The sequence below is a fragment of the Charadrius vociferus genome, unplaced genomic scaffold (genome assembly GCF_000708025.1).
Source record: "Charadrius vociferus isolate BGI_N301 unplaced genomic scaffold, ASM70802v2 scaffold377, whole genome shotgun sequence".
Classification (NCBI taxonomy): Eukaryota; Metazoa; Chordata; class Aves; order Charadriiformes; family Charadriidae; genus Charadrius; species Charadrius vociferus.
Window position 1 is genome coordinate 1,946,003 of NW_009649456.1, and position 16,572 is coordinate 1,962,574.

The 16,572-nt window shown below is 38.5% G+C and overlaps 1 protein-coding gene across 2 annotated transcripts in view; it reads left to right on the forward strand.

Annotated features, from left to right (window-relative positions):
* The window catches only part of FBN2 (fibrillin 2), a 174,784-nt gene that overhangs the window by 100,867 nt on the left and 57,345 nt on the right, over window positions 1-16,572 (forward strand). For both annotated transcript variants that reach the window (XM_009889702.1, XM_009889703.1), the window contains exons 19-24: window positions 2,812-2,931; window positions 8,023-8,160; window positions 9,325-9,375; window positions 9,841-9,966; window positions 12,960-13,187; window positions 15,747-15,872. In XM_009889702.1, the coding sequence (XP_009888004.1) occupies window positions 2,812-2,931; window positions 8,023-8,160; window positions 9,325-9,375; window positions 9,841-9,966; window positions 12,960-13,187; window positions 15,747-15,872 (789 nt within the window). The remainder of the gene's footprint in view (window positions 1-2,811; window positions 2,932-8,022; window positions 8,161-9,324; window positions 9,376-9,840; window positions 9,967-12,959; window positions 13,188-15,746; window positions 15,873-16,572) is intronic.

Consider the following 16,572-nt stretch of genomic DNA (forward strand, 5'->3'; position numbering starts at 1 on the left):
GGTGACCAAGGTATGGACAGGACAGCAGTACTGCATAAACTCCCCAACATAGGCATCTGAACACTGATGTTATCATATCATAAGCTGATATGGCACAGGACAGCAAAATGATAACCCTGATCCCTCTCCCTGAGGTAACAAACAGCATCACGGGGAGTATATAGGACATGTAAGAATTTACATAGCACAGCCACGCAAACAAACGGAGCAACATTGTAACCGGCGACTATTCTATGAGAGAATGCATATAACAAATACGTTTTAACAAGCTCTAGTCAGATCTATTGTTATCTCAACCCTCCGAGCCCCACGTTGGGACCGTAGTGGTTTGTCCCCAGCCGGGAACAAAGAACCATGTGGCTGCTCGGGCAACTCCCACAGCTGTGGGCAAAATCAGAAGGAATAAGGCAGAAACTCGTGGGTTGAGATAAAAGCAGTTTAACAGAACAGCAAAAGCAAGAGAAAACAATAACAATAACCCAGTAAAGGAATATACGAATGCGATTACAGTGCTGCCGCTCCCCGACCAGACCCGTACCCCTGCAGCCCGCTCCCAGCCACGACTCCCTGCCCCCTCCCCTGTCTAGCTCCCCCCTCAAACCTGGGCATGGCTCATATGTATCACCTGTATCCCCTGCTGGCTCCTTGGAAAATTAACCCCATCCCTGCCGGAACCAGGACAACTGCATATATAAGATGACTTCTTTGTCTCAGTGTGATCTGTTTCTAATTGTGCAAACCAGATATTTGGTTTCTCTGCAAAGGCAGCAGAGACTACTCTCCACTACTAGGTATTGCTGGCTGGGGAGAGAGTGGGAGGCCAGGGAGGCAGAGAGCATACCTTGGATAATAAAGCCTTAGGCAATAAAATGTGAAATGTATTTTCAGAGAGGAGAAGGGATGCAGAGCAGGTAAGTGTTGTTGAGCCCTCCTGGTTGCCAGATGGGATACAGAGGGACTTGGAGCTTGCTCTGTCAGAACTAAGTGGCTTTCTAGATCTACCTGGTTACCTCTGTACTGCACTTCACATCGCATCAAGTCAGTCAGTACATGAGCAGTACCAGACCCAGCCTGGCCCTACATGCTCGTACACTGTGCTGCATACCCCATGGTGAGCTGGCTCAGGAGCCAGCCTGAGACAACGCAACCAACTGTGTCTAAGCAGGCTTTTTGCAGAGAAACCTGGAAGCCCTGCCTAATGCCCTATGGGGCTACGAGCCCATAGTAGGGTGGGCCTTAACAGCTTGGGCACTGCCGACGCAGTTAGCCTAGTACAGCCATCTGCTGAAGTTGTATGGGTGTGCTCATGTAACACACTGTCGTGACCTGGTGAGACCTCCTAGATCTCTGCATCTGTGTATGATTAGTGTGTAAGCTGGGTAATCCAAAAGTTTAAGAGTAGACTTCGCAAATGTATTGGTATTGGTATTGGTATTGGTAACTTCGCAAAAGTTATTGGTATTCAATAACTTGCTGGCATTCAAGGACAAGTCCTATTTGCTCATTGTAGGTAATTCCATTGAATAAAGGGACTGTGAAAATCGGCTTTTAAATTAAGTGCTAGGTTTTGGCATGAAGAGAGAGATCACAGTTTCCCAAGTTCACTGATTTCCGGGCATTTTCCGTCTCTCTTTTATCTTTATTTGTGTTTTTTTTTAAAACATGCACATAATTTGGTGAGTATTTTAAACACATATTCCTTCCTATTACCCCAGAAGATCATGGTAAAATACATGTCTAGTGAAATGAAGGCTTCATACATCATCACATATCAAAAAGCAAATGGTAACTTCTTCATTACTTCTAAAAAATAAAGAATATATTTTTGTTTGTCTTGAAAATGATCTCTTGATGCTATTGATGTTTCCAGTGTTTATTAATTAATGTTTGTTAATGTCCTGCATTAATTTATAGTTAAGTTAAATCAGGCTATTTTAGTTTATGGCTATGACATTATTCCTCAAGTGCTACTAGCAAACATAAGCAAGCGCCAAACAGTTTGATTTCTGGCCCACCAAAGGAATGGTCTGGTTGGATTAAAATCTATGGCTTGATTCAGAACCTAAATCCAAAAATGGAATTGGTTGAATTCAGGAAGAAATGGTGGATATGCATCTGCAATTGTTCTTTGAAAGAATCTGGTAGTATTGTTTTAATCTTAAAACTGATTTCACTTTAAAAAAAATAGTCAGAAAAAAATCCTGTCTGCAGGGGTCCTATTCTTACATGTGAACAGGCTTAAAAACTCACAGGGGTAATAAATAGAAGTAGTTAGGGGCTAGAGGGAAGTACCATTTACAGTATTCCAGTTTCAACTCCTATTTCTTGAACGCTTTCCAGAACTAGAGAATCACAGCCAGCATTGTAATATTTTGCTTCTGACAGGGTTTTCTTAATTCTTCCAAAGCCTCATGGAGCCATAAATGACAGAAACAATAAGGCCTTTGTTTGTGCACTGCATGTTGTGGCTGGGAATGCATTGCATTCTATGAAAAAGGAGTTTTGTTTTCTCACAGGACAGTTATAATTGATGCTGGAAAACTTTATAGTCCAAGTTGGTGGAAATTACTATCTTTGTAGAAAAGAGCCATTTAATTAACACTTTCAAAATACGTGCTGCTATACACGTGCACATACATGCTACCTGCCTGTGCCTGTATCTTTTGAACGTCATGCTGAGAAGAGCGGGGGGAGGGTGTAAATATACCAGGCAGTCTTGGCAAATCATGGTCCACAGCAGCATTTGTACTCTATAATATTTTCCAGAAGCACATTGTAATTCTAAAAGTGTCTTCTGTTTCTGGATTATAGATATAAATGAATGTGAAAACAGCCCATGTGTCAATGGTGCCTGCAGGAACAATCTTGGATCTTTCAATTGTGAATGTTCGCCTGGCAGCAAGTTGGACTCTACAGGACTAATATGTATTGGTGGGTATTTCCTCCTGTTACTTTTCCTTTTTCTTACTAAGTTGAAAAATGTTGATCATATTGTTTAATTAAGCAAGAAAATAATGTATTTAGGTAGTTTCCCCATGATAGTAGACAGTATGTCTAGTTCTGTAGGCAGGACCGAACAAACACAAATGTGCTTTTATGGCAGGAGGAATAAACTGAGAGAAACAGAATTCATGAGGATGTCCAAACTATGATGAAAGTGGTGACACACATATCAATTGGTGGGAGAGAGTGGGAATGTCTTGTTATTAATAGGAATTGTCTTGTCCTTTGGGAGAATGACAATATAAGTAAAGTTATAGGTGATTAGTCTGGTAGTTGAGAAACTGTAAGGCAGAAATGCCTACCCAGTTCTTTGGCCACTTTTAAATCAGAGACAAGAAAGCAAGTAAACATGGAGGACCATCTACTCAAATAGTGACAGGAAAGCGCATGACTTCTAGGGTTCAGGACATTCTGCATAAACTGTGAAGACTGACTTTTCTAGCTATAAGGAAATGTTAATGACTTTTGCATTACAGCATAGTCTCATACTGTTCCTACTTTTCTGTAGGAAGATGGTAAAGATGAGTAAGACAGATCTGAGTTTGTCAGGATCCCTGCCCCTAGAGCAGACACATGAGAATTGTCTTTGTTTTGTACATACACACACACAAAGATATATGTATATATGTATATATATAAAAATAAATAATGTCAGCATCCTTTGAGGATTTTGTTGCATTGAAAAAAACCAGAGCACTGCACCGATTTTATTGGACCTAGACACAGCAGTTGTCTGCAAGATGTGATTGGCATTATCTTTGGAAGCCATTCATTAGTGGTTTTTTTCTTGCCTTTCCAAGAAAACTCAAAAGATTGGAGACATCTGTACATCTCAGGTGATCACAAGCTGCCATTGTTTCATCTTATTTGTGTAATGTAATTGAAGTCATTGTAGGATATGTGAGATAAATTGGATGGGAGTATTGTTAGTATCTGGATGATTCTAATTTTAAATGTTCCTTTTATTTTAGGATGGATTTGTCTGGTGTTCTTGGCTCAACTTTCTTGCCTTGCCAAGATTTTCTTAAGATAGGAAATTGCAAAGACTTAAGTTTCCATTTAATGATGGAGTCTGTCTATGCCTTAATATGCTTTTAAAGTGAATGTTACTTTTGTGCCTAAGCCTTCTCTTAAGATTTCCTTGTACCACCGCTGGCCAGTAAAGTTTAGTATTGGTTTTGTTCTTTTTTATATTGTGCTAATTTCTTGATATGACCACACTAACCTATGCTTTTTATGTGCTGCTTATTTTTATATCTTCTTGTGTTCTCACATCCAAGGGTGCTACAAGTTCACTAGCGGCCTAATTATAACAATGGTCTGGATTTGCTTTGCAAATGATTTCCATTGGAATGTTTACAGTGTGAGGTCCCATTTGGCCTGAATATTAGTGTTAAGTAACATAAAACGTAAACAAAAAAAAACCAAACCTGAACAGTCATATAAAAAGTGAAGAATAGGAGCCACCTATATACTGTGAGTCTAATCATTAATTTTTCACTTTGACCGAAGTCATCTCAGGAAGTTTTCTGTAAGAGTTTTTTTTACAGGTTTTTTACAGGTTTTACAGGTAAATATATTAGGACAGAAAGGTCAGAATTATAGCTAATGTGAGGCGTACAGAGTTGTACTGTTAAAGCCTAGTTGTATGTTTTTCTATCTTGGCAACATTTCCATTGGAATTGGTAGCGATGAGAGGATGGCAGACTGGATTATTAAAAAGTGAGTAAACGGTTGAAAGTTCTAGGTAGTTTACTGAGTGAAAAACTTGCAAATGCTCGTATGGAATGTTTGCCATTTTAAATCTCTGCAGTAGAGCAAGTTGTTTTTTCCATTACCCCTGCAGTGACAGACTTGTATATTGAATATATTTGTGCTAATTTTTTTAGCGGATTGTTCCTGTAAAGCATTCCTGTAGCATCAAATATGAAAAAGCATATGCCAAAACATAAATGTATGGCTAGAATAGTGTTGTGGTTTGGGAATGTGTTGTATTCTTCATAAGAATGATCAAAGTAAGGTAATGTCATATTCTGATCCCTGCCTAGTTTTCCTTTAATTTCAAATTTGCTCTCATGTCAGAACAAAAATCAGTCCTACTTTCTAAGAGTTTTTCTTCTTTCTTCCTTTCTTTCTTTTCTTTCCTTCCTTCCCTCCTCCCTTCCTTCCTTCCTTTCATGATGATAATTAAAATTATTGAACTTAAAAATAGCACAACATTTTTATGTAAAAGCACAAGACAACAATGTTAGAATAAGAAAGGATTAATATAACATCACTGTTAATTTTCTTACTGATTTTCACTGTCTTGTGGACTCAGGTCATGTATGGCACATTAGACATATCTTATGTGGAGGAGTTATATGGCTGATGCATGTTCTTTATTCAGGTTGTGGACAGAAGACTTCAGCCTGCCAGTTCATCTGGTTCCTTTGCTCAGCCTGCTCAGCCTCAAGGCTGAAGAACCATGTGCGTTGAGCCATTTGCATCCATATTACGTGTAGAAATTGAGCATAGATGTGAGCTATTTGTCTCTTTCTGTGAACTTTCCTGGGTAGAGTAAAAAATTACTTGCTCAAATTACAGTCAGAATTCAAGTCACAACATCATACTCAAATTTAAACTCAAACCTCCAGCAAACGAGGGTTGCTAGTTCAGCAGTTACAATAAAAGCATTCAGCAAAAATGTTGACATATTTTGCATTTCTTTTGCTTGCACACTGAGAGTGTTTGCAATGTTGAGGCTGCAGTCTTAGAGGAAAAAAGTGGAATTGTTTTTGAAATACCTCTGATGGTGGTACAAGTGTTGACTTAATATATGCTTTTTATGCCTGTTTTAGTCAAGAATTTTGGAATTCATACAATGCACAATAAATAGGCTGCCATCTGCCTGTAGCATGCATATATTTTTCTTAAAGTCAGAATCAAAGAGATGTCAGCAACTGAAAGAATGCTTTGATGCTGGATAATAACTTCTCCACCAAAGCAAAAGTCATAGTGACTGCCCACTGTAGATTTTGTCTGGACAAGAAAGATTATGTAAAATAAAGGAAATTAACTCATAGCCTGAAAAAGATAAGACAAGCAGACCTTGGCAGGACAATGTAGATGCAGCTGGAGTGAGGGAGGAAAATCACCTGCTAATTTGTATAGTTTAAGTCATTTTTGAGATATTAGTTTGATTTTTCCATCCTGTAAAGTTGGCTACTAAAAATAAATAACATTGAGCCCAAGAGACTTCTAGTGAATAAAGCAATGGAAGCATTTATATTTTGATAACATAAAGCAGAGACGTGAACATACGGGCAGCAAGCTGGATGTGGCGTAAAAGAGCAGCTAAAGAGCCTATATTCCTTCTCCCCATGTTGGTCCCTGAATTTGGGACATATGATGACCAGGGACATGCCCATCCTATGACTGGCTAAGGGCTGACCCAGCTAATGACTGCCCAGGTTTTGTCTTTGGTCTTGTTATGTTAACCCAAGTCTTGACTGTTACCTAAAGGCGGATCGAGGTGTCGAAAAAACTTTTTTGACTTTTTGACTCTTCTGTACCCTCTGTTTGTGCATTTAAGTGTGGTGTTCTGCCCCACATGTTTGAGACCAACATTAACCTGAATAATACAACTGTTTTGTACTTAACTGTTGAATGTTGCCCAGTTTCTAGGGCTGATTCCAGTCACATTCTTGGGCTGTTTTTTTTCCTGTTACTTTAGCCAATGAACGGTTATGCTCTTTTTGGTCTACATAATTTTATAACATGACAATTTTGTAGAAAATTTGAAGTTGCTTGAAAAAAAATAGCTGGAATGATTCTATCTTAAGCTCATTGCTCCTAAACATGAGGTATTAGTAATAGTGATCAACAGCACCTAATAGATGGTCTGGCTTTTTGTACATATAATATACGTAAATCTTAAAGCTGAATCCCATTCCTCTTTCATTAGTCATCTCATTAAATTCATCTGGGCCACTTGCTTAGCTTTGAACTCTGAGTATGCACATGCATTTAAGCTCCACACAGGCTGACCTCCCAATCTGGGTTAGATCTTTATAGACTGCTTTTGCTATCTGATCACAAAGGTTGTGGTCCAAATCCAGAAATTTTATACCATTTGAGTGTAACATTGCAAAGGTACTGAGCAAAGGTGCTGTAGGTACAACTTTTAAAGTATGTAACTGATACAGGATCTAAAAATGGCTTGCACACTGAAAGCATAGATTTTAAGACTTGAAGATTTGGGTACCTGAAAGAGAACTTCAGAGCATTTCAGGCAGCAGAGACAACACTTGTGGCTGAAAATCACCCCTCTTCTTAGTGGCTGTCTGCCCTGGGCAGCAGTCAGGAGATGCTGCCTGACAGTCACTGGAATGGGTTTGCCCTGAGCTGCTCTGGGTTCCCAGCCCGGCAATCCAATTTGTGATTCAGGAGCTGAGTGTCCTGGGACTGAGCCCTCAGGAACAGAGAGTGGAGTGTAACCTAACGGATGTGTTCAAAGCATAGCTAATGCACTAGCAGAACCAGACCCCTGAAAGAATGTAGCACACTCCTATACCCCACATTTTTATCTCTTTTTCCTTCCTGACAAACTTGAAGGTTCACCAAGTGAGAGAGAGGCAAAACCACCTGGATTTCATAGCCCAGTGGTTCAGGCAGTCAGCTGGAAGGGAGAGTCCCAGGTTGTGATATTTGCTTTTGTTGTAACTTGTGTATTTTAGACTGATCAGTCACTAGATAAAATAAATAAATAAATCCACTGTAGCATCTGGAGGACTTCTGCTAGCTGTGGGAGCTGGACTATAAAATGCCTCAAGCAGTATGCTCTGTTGCTCACTTTAGTGATGGTGCTATTCCTTTCCACCATTTCTAAACTAAAATTTGTACAAAATTACTCTCATGGATGGTTTATTTTAAAAGAGAGCTTGTGCTCTCTTGGTACTCTGACTACAGGTGGCATGAACGTGGCATGCCAGCTCTTTTTGCTGTAACAATTCCATATTTTTTTCTATTCTGCTGCAGATAGCCTGAAGGGGACTTGCTGGCTTAACATCCAAGACAGTCGCTGTGAAGTCAACATCAATGGTGCTACACTGAAATCTGAATGCTGTGCTACCTTAGGAGCTGCTTGGGGCAGCCCATGTGAGCGATGTGAATTAGGTATGCTCTCATATGCTGCATCTATTGGGAGAAGAGAGGAAGTACCGCTAGATACTCATCGTTTTCTGTATAGAAAACAAACAACACAAAAACCCTGTGAAATGAAGTTGTCTTATTTAGCACCACTTGTAATCTTCACCATCAGTGATCATTCTAATAAGTTTGAAATTACCAGGAAATAACATGAGTAAATCTTTTAATAATTACATATGTTTCATCTCCAGAGGAACTGTGCATTGGGGTAGGGAAGTGAGGACTACAATAATAAAGTGAAATAACTGGTAAAAGTCTTGAGGGCTTTTTATGTCGTGGGCTGTTAACACTTTTTCCAGCTGTTTTCAAACACATAGCTTATGTACAATTAGTACTACTTTTAAAATACTGTGCCACATTCTCTCCATAAGGTTTTAATAATGCCACTTGCAGCTGAACCAGTGTCAGGATGTTTTAGCCTTTCATTTTTAATTGGAACAATAATTGTGGGCACATGTATCCCATCTAACAAGCATGGTGCAAACAACATCCAACAGAGCTGTGAACTGTGCAGTGCAGCGTCAAGCAAAGATATTACTTTGGACTCCAGGAAGCAGCATGGTCAGGTTAGACAGGTAAAACTAATCAAAACCTAATCAATCTATAGAGTTAATTAGCTCAGACGGCATACATTTGGCCATTTAATTTCATATTCTCTAACTAGTTAAATTTCAGCAAGCTTTCGTATCACTACGTCGTGCTACATTTTACATGTATATTCTAAAATTATGTCATTGCTTAGATTCTTTATTAAGCTGGAGTGGAAAAAAAGGCTTTAGTGATAACTGGTATCACTGAAGCTTTAAATCTCCAGGCAACTTTGCAGGAAATTTACCTTTCAGCTACATCTGAGTGCAGAGATTGATATGATTAGATGCTGAGCATTCTGGACTCCATTAAGGAAAGCACATGAGAAAGTAATTGTCTAAGATTCAATTTCCTCAACTGTTCACTTGTTTTTAAGTAACATGTATGAGTCAGTACTTTTCTTGATTGAGGCTAGAGCACTACCACCTTATACAGTCAAATCATTAGAGAATTCCAAAGATACGTTTATTTTAAAATAAATAAATAAATGCCTATATTTCTGTAATTCCAAAGCAGTGATATATTTTTCTGGCTTGATTCCAGACACAGCTTGCTCAAGAGGATTTGCCAGAGTGAAGGGCATTACCTGTGAAGGTGAAGTTTTTGCTTCTTACTCAAGATGTCACTTTTTTTTTCCTTTGAAAATGAAATAAAAGGGGATTATTATGTTGATGTTTTTCTCAGGCATAATCATATTGACCTTACATGTATGCCTTCACAGTTACTGACCGTTAAGTTGTGTTACACTGTTTGTGGAGAATATAAAAATTATACAGAGAGAACAGAACTGCTCCTTCAAAATACATTTAATCCCTTTAGCTTTTTCTTTCTCTCACCCATATCTATCATCTTGTCTTAGAGAAGAGAATGTTGCATCTTCGTGCCCTATGACTTGAAGATCTTGAGACTTAGCCAGGTGCTTGTTTGGAGTAGTGTTGAGACCCTAATACAGTATGGATGAAAGCCTCTCTCTTTCTTTCATGTATCTTAAATTCTCAATAAAGCTGTAGCTGTCTCCTTTGGGTCAACATATAACTCAACTCCTTGTTTCCCCAACAGATGTAAATGAGTGTGATGTTTTCCCGGGGGTTTGTCCCAATGGGCGGTGCATTAACAGCAGAGGTTCCTTTCACTGTGAGTGCCCTGAAGGACTGACGCTGGATGGAACAGGGAGAGTGTGTTTAGGTAAGAATGCACTCAACGCTGCCAGCTTTTTAGCTGTGTCCACAAATTGTCCAGAATTATTCTCAAATGGGTGTGACAGGATGCTTGCTTTGGTTTGTTTCAGAATTCCTCCGAAAGCAGTTTGTTAAGCATACATTTTAGTTTATGCCTGCTTAGATATCAAATGCCTGTGCCAGTTCAGGGAGGAGCTGTTAGTCCTTTGGGGAATATGAATGTTTGTGTTAAGACTTGTTTTGCCCTCAATGCAATCAATAGGTTTTGCTAGAGTGCTGCCCTTAACTCTGTCTCCCATTCATAAACAGAAATGTCTGACTTGCTGGAAGCTAGATGATAAGCAATCAGCTGGACAGCTGGCAGCTTTTAATGCCATTTGAATGGTGTTCTTCTCTATTGCTATTTAGTCATTCTGTGAAACTCCGATACTACCTTGTAGCGTGAATATACTGGTGCAAATTGGCCTGTCTGAGAGTAATCAAAATGAGTGTAGATAAAAGTAAGGCTTCATCTTTGTTATACAGACTAGTATCTTCTACTGACAAAACATCATATCCGTGAAGACATACATTTCTCTAGGAAAGTATAAAAAATACTGAACCCCCGTGTAAGTTCAAGAAAACAAAGTATCCTGTAGCAAGTGTTATTAGTGTCATTAATCTACATCTTTAGAAATCAGTGGTCAGAGATGAAAAAGGATACTGGATGATTAGAATACATTCTGGAATCCATATGAATTTTTCTTACTAGTTCTAAGGACTGTAAAAATATGATTACTGACAACATTGATTTCTTTTAAGAAAACAGTGCAGCAGAACAAAAAAAATATTCAGCCCTTACTTTGTATCAAGGATTTTCCTACTCTAACCTTTTTTTTTTTTTCAAGTGTATTCTCTTTCCTTAAGCAGATTAAAATTCAAGCAAACACTCTTGCTTTAATTGCACTATGCCTTACCAATATCTGACACAAACAGGTTGTGGGGCTTTTTAATGTGAATGTAATTCTAGAGATATTTTTTAAAATAAGCAGAATTTTGAAATGAAGCAGATGTGTACAATCAATATAAATGTCTCAGAAAAAAGATACAATTCAAAACCAAGTCTGCCCAGATGCACGTATCTGTTATGTTTTTGCATATCGTATTCAGTTTTACATGTTAGGTTTTACTGGATATTCCACCCTCCCCCAGTGACCCCAAAACTTAGTAGTTCTGTTGCTAGTCACTGGCATCTGTGGCCATCAACCCTGCATTACTTCTCAGTGAGAAATTTGATAAGGAGAGGTGTGAATTTAATTGTGGTCGATAGACATTAATGAAAAGTTGGAACAAAGGAGCCATTTTCAAGCAAGACACAGGATTCCTCTGCCCTCAAGGCCATGTTCCCTCTTCTTATTTTAATGCAAAAATGACCTTTTGTATTACAAGATATGTGCCTTCTCCTGTGCTACACAAGCACTGTGCGCTATGTCATGTATTTCTGAAATATATTTATTTCCTGCAGGATCCACTACAGTGATTTTAGTGCAAACAAATATATATTAGCAGTATGTTTGCTGAATCTCTGGAAATGAAGATAAATATGATCTTGATATGGAATAGTTTACAGGAAACCATGAGTATTCTTTGAACAATTTACATTTCTTATACTTGCTTCTAAATTTTTTAACTTCAGGTGTGTGCAGGTTAAATTTGTATTATAAATCTGCACAACTTTGACGGGCTTGTATGCAAAACAGTTCAGCAGTTTATCTGTGTTATTTTTAGATCTTGCATCTTCTCCAAAACTTTTTGTGCTAAGCATGTAAGAGTTCTGTTAGATTTGATAAAGCCTAACTTCCAGTCCAGTGTATCATATGAAACATTAATGCTTATATTTATCCTGAAAATACAGCTTTGACCCCCAGTCCATTTCAGTCATGTCAGGAGGCTCTAGAATATGTCCAGAAGTTATTTTATCAGACACGCTGTGTTCTGGAGATCTTCCTTACACACTGAAAATAACTCTCTTTTCCTGGAGAGCATTAAGCTATCAGTAAATTTCTATATGCTTTACAGACCTCTTCTCTAGCACTGCTGTAATTGATACTGGCCATTTCCTGTACTGGTATTATTTGCTAGATTTTTGGAATTTAGGCGTAGGAACTCTTCTCTGTTTTAGAAGTTAGCATGTAGAGACTTACCAATCCATATTTTATACCATTTTTATATTTTAACAACTACTAACATTTTTCTGAAAAAATTAAACTACTTTAGTGAAATACAAATAGAAACGTGTAGAATGTACTGATACTTTCAAATGCGTTATTATTGTTATTTTTCACTGTATGTGAGATACAGCAAAGCTGATTTTTTTTCTCTATACACACCAGTGTGTGGTACTTTTCCTGACAGTTGGGTATGCAAGTACAGATTTTGTCTATGCACTTGGTTGATCTATCTTTTGATTGACCTACTTTTCTGCAAATGAGACCCTTGAGTATAAACATAATTAATTTTTCTGGAAACCATACTGGTTTCTCCTGTTAATCGGTGTTAAAGTAAGCCTAACAATGGTCAGCATTTATTTTTTTTCTGTATTCCTTGTATTGTTAATTTCATTTAATAAAATAAATATAGGTAGGAGTATTTTTTTTTACCGGAAAAGTTGGTCAATTTGTAAATAAGATACCTGATACAGTCAAGAAATACGTGTCTCTGTCCTATCATATACACATAGAAACATAAAAAGCACAATCACATCAGAATAATGGTATATCTTGGTATTGGGAGGCAACAAAAGAAATGCTTGTACTTTTATGTGGTACAACAGAGATCCAGAAACTTAACTGTAGTGCAATATCACCAGCTTCAAGTGGTTGAAGCGTAGAATCTTGAGCAGAAATCTGTTTCTCAGAAACTGAGCCTCACATGTACTTGTGCCTCAGAAATAGGTGCTTCTGAAAACCAGAAAACTTTAGCAAAGGGTAAAATGCCTATTTGTTGTTGTAAAATGAACAGATATTCGCATGGAGCAGTGCTACTTGAAATGGGATGAAGATGAGTGCATTCAGCCTGTGCTTGGCAAGTTTCGTATGGATGCCTGCTGCTGTGCTGTAGGGGCTGCATGGGGCTCCGACTGTGAGGAGTGTCCTAAGACTGGCACCAAGGAATATGAGGCTCTGTGCCCCAGAGGTCCTGGCTTTTCCAACAGGGGAGATATTCTAACTGGCAGGCCATTTTATAAAGGTAAGGGTTCATTCTTGGATCTAAAAATGAATTATAGGTACATCTGGGTGAATATTCTAAGAAAATGCCAGGATTTTGTCTACATTTGTTGTGTACTTGAGATTAGAGATTTTATAAAGATGTTTGCCTGAAAGAGCTGACCTTACAGGTGGGAAACTCTCGGCTTCCATGATGCTCAAGAGTGTTACAGAAGCCTAAAAGAAAAACGTGCAAAGTTTGAATTTGGTAAGGAGAAAAAGAAAATGACTACAACAGGACTGAAGGGAGGGGAGCTCTAAATGATAATAATAACAGAAAATGCGCACCTTTTTAAGACACTGCTTTGCAAAGAGTGATCTGAGGGTCAGATGAAGTTCCATGAAGTCAGGGAGTTAAGATGTAAATGTGAAATATTACTAAAATTTGTCCAGGGTTCTCTGAAACAGAGACTGAAGAAGGATGGGTTCTTTCAGTGGTTTGCAGAATTAATAAGTGATTAAAAGGGAAGTGTGTCTGTTGCATTTAAATTACAATGGCAATGATAACAAGGAGCTGCAGTGATAAAGAAATAAATAAAAGCCTTTTGTCCACTTTTTACTAGCTTTACCTCCTGTAAAGCAGAAACAAAACTGAAAGAGGCTGGAAAATGTTAAAAAAACCAAATCTGAGATATTTTAGTTGACTGAGATATGAGAAGAAAAACACTAAATTTCTGTGTGCAGTAGCTGAGGTGATCCAGAAATGTTTTTGTATTTTATTTATTTTTAAAAGGATGTTTTCCAAAGGATTTGTCTTGAAATATGTTGAGTTGCTTGAGGAATCTTTTAATAGATTGGACCTCCGCTTCACCATAAATAAGCGCTGATTTTCAGGATTTATTATTCTCAGGCAAAGCTCTGAATGTTCAGTGGTGATTTACTAAACAAATAAGGAATTTAATAATAATAATGTAATTGTTCATTTTTATTAAAATTTATTTAATTAGAAATAAAAAAATCCTAATCATTTAATAATAATAAAATGTTGATAATAAAATCTTGTTCCCTCCAAGATTTTTGTAAGGATTTGCTTCTTGTTTCTGCTTTTGTATTTGGACCACACTTTTCTTCCATTCGCACTAACACATAGGAGACAGAAGTTTGTTTCATCAGAGATGATTCTTGGGTAAGGGTATTCATCCAGCAAATTATATCATAGAGTGTAAGAAAAGCTCATTCAAGTTTGTAAATGCTGTTGGAGGTGTTCATATGAGAGAGGCTGACCCATGAAAAACCTTTGTCCTATGCAAGATCCTTTAAAAGCCTGTTGTTATCCAGCTGTCCAGCAAAATGCATTTAGAAGAAACATTTAATGTGATATTCTACAAAAGAAAAAATACCCTTCTCTAAACTGAGCTCCAGATATCACTCCGGCAATGTCAATTTAAAAAAAAATCCCAATCAACTAGGTAATAGTTACATCTTTTACAAGCTGGCTCAGGAACACCATGAGTGTTCATTGTGTTAGAAGGCAAAATAGAACACAACACATATACTGAAATCATGGGCAAAAGAGTCTCAACTTGGGGAATTCCACTGAATTTGGTTAATTGCTGATTAACATAAACTTTTAATTACTAGTTTGGGTATTAAGAAGCAAAGAAAGCATAAACAATTCAACAGGTAGGGAAACATCTTTTCTCCCCTACCCCAAGGCTTGGCTTCAGCCCACCACCTCTCCTCCATTCTTCCTGGTGTCTGGCCCCCCTGTTCCCATGGATGAGGCAGCTGACAGCAAAGGGCCTTGGGGATGCTGTAATGGTTTCTTTCTGTCACCCTTTGTTGCTTAGTCTTGTCTTTCACTGCTCCTTTCTTCTTACTGATTTTCTGTGTCCTGGCACAGACTCCTCTATGTGACAGAGGCCCTCATGGGTATTCCTGCTCCAGCATGGTTTGTCTACAGCCCACGCTCCTTCAGGATGTCCCGGTCCCAGTGTAGGTCACTCATGTACTGTAGTGCCTGGGGTGTGTCCCTCCCCCACCATGCTTCACCAACAGATCATGATCCCTGAGGGATCTCCCGACACCAGCATGTGGGCTGCATGTGGATTACAATCCCTCAGAGGTGTCTCTGCCCCAGCATGCATGCTTCGTGGGCCACTGTCATTCAGGGTGTTGCTGCACCTGCTTCGGTCACCTGTAGGCCACAATCCCTCAGGCATGTCCCTGCCCAGGCTTGGGTCACCCACAGCTGCAGTCCGTCAGTGGTGTCCCTGCCCTGGTGTGGGTTTTCCACAGGCATGTCTCTGCCCTGACAGAGGTCCTCCAGGGGCGGCAGTCACTCAGGGATTCCTCCTCAGACATGGAGTTCTGCCTCACAAAAGTGCATCTTCAGTCATGTATCAACAATGACCCCTCTTGCTTGCCTTCTCCATTTCATTTTTTCATTCTCCTGACGTGTAGGAGGATGCCAAACCTCCAGTCCCCTGCAATAAAACCCCTGCCTTTTATGCCCAATACGATTGCTAAGAATGAACAGGAAAATTCCATTAATATATATTGGTGCTTAAGAGTGCTCTTTTCTTTTGTGTTTATTTCATAGACATCAATGAATGTAAAGTGTTCCCTGGTATGTGCATGAATGGTAAATGCAGAAACACAATTGGAAGTTTCAAATGTAGATGTAACAGTGGGTTTACTTTAGATATGGATGAAAGAAACTGTACAGGTAAGTCTTGCATTTTCACTAATATTTCCTAGAATCATAGAAAAGTCCAGGTTAAAAAGAACCTCAAAAGATCACCTGCTCCAACTTTTTGTGGGAAAGGGAGCCTAGATGAGATTATTCTAGCACCCTGTCCATCTTGAAAACATCCTGTGATGGGGACTCTACCACATCCTTGCGGCGTTTTAAAGGAACTTGCACTTGTAGCATGGCTTGGTGATCTGGAAAATTAATATCATTCATTTTCTTCAGTTTCAAGACCTTAACCTTTAGACAGAATGGCCAGCTGTCTTAAGTTTCCCTTTTAGAAAGTGATTCTCAAATAAATGTAACATTCTTCTTATACACATACCTTAGGAATTTTTTAGATTGGTGTTAAAGATGCTTAGGGTGTGCTCTATCAGTACAACCTGAAAAATCATAAGGATCAACAGCAAAGCCAAGTTTAATGTTTTAACATACAGCTCACTTAATTTATGTTCCGTGATCTCTAATCATTGTATTACCAAGTGAACTTAGAGACTCCACTGGAAATTAGTTTCATTTAGATTTGATAGTCAAGCACATACAGAGACAGCCCTGCAATTCTGCATTTATTCAGAATAAAATTGAGACATGCATTTAATTTAAAAGTTTAATATTTTTTATTTACTGCGTAAAACAGAAGCGTAAAACGAAACAGAAGATAACCTTGATATTTTTC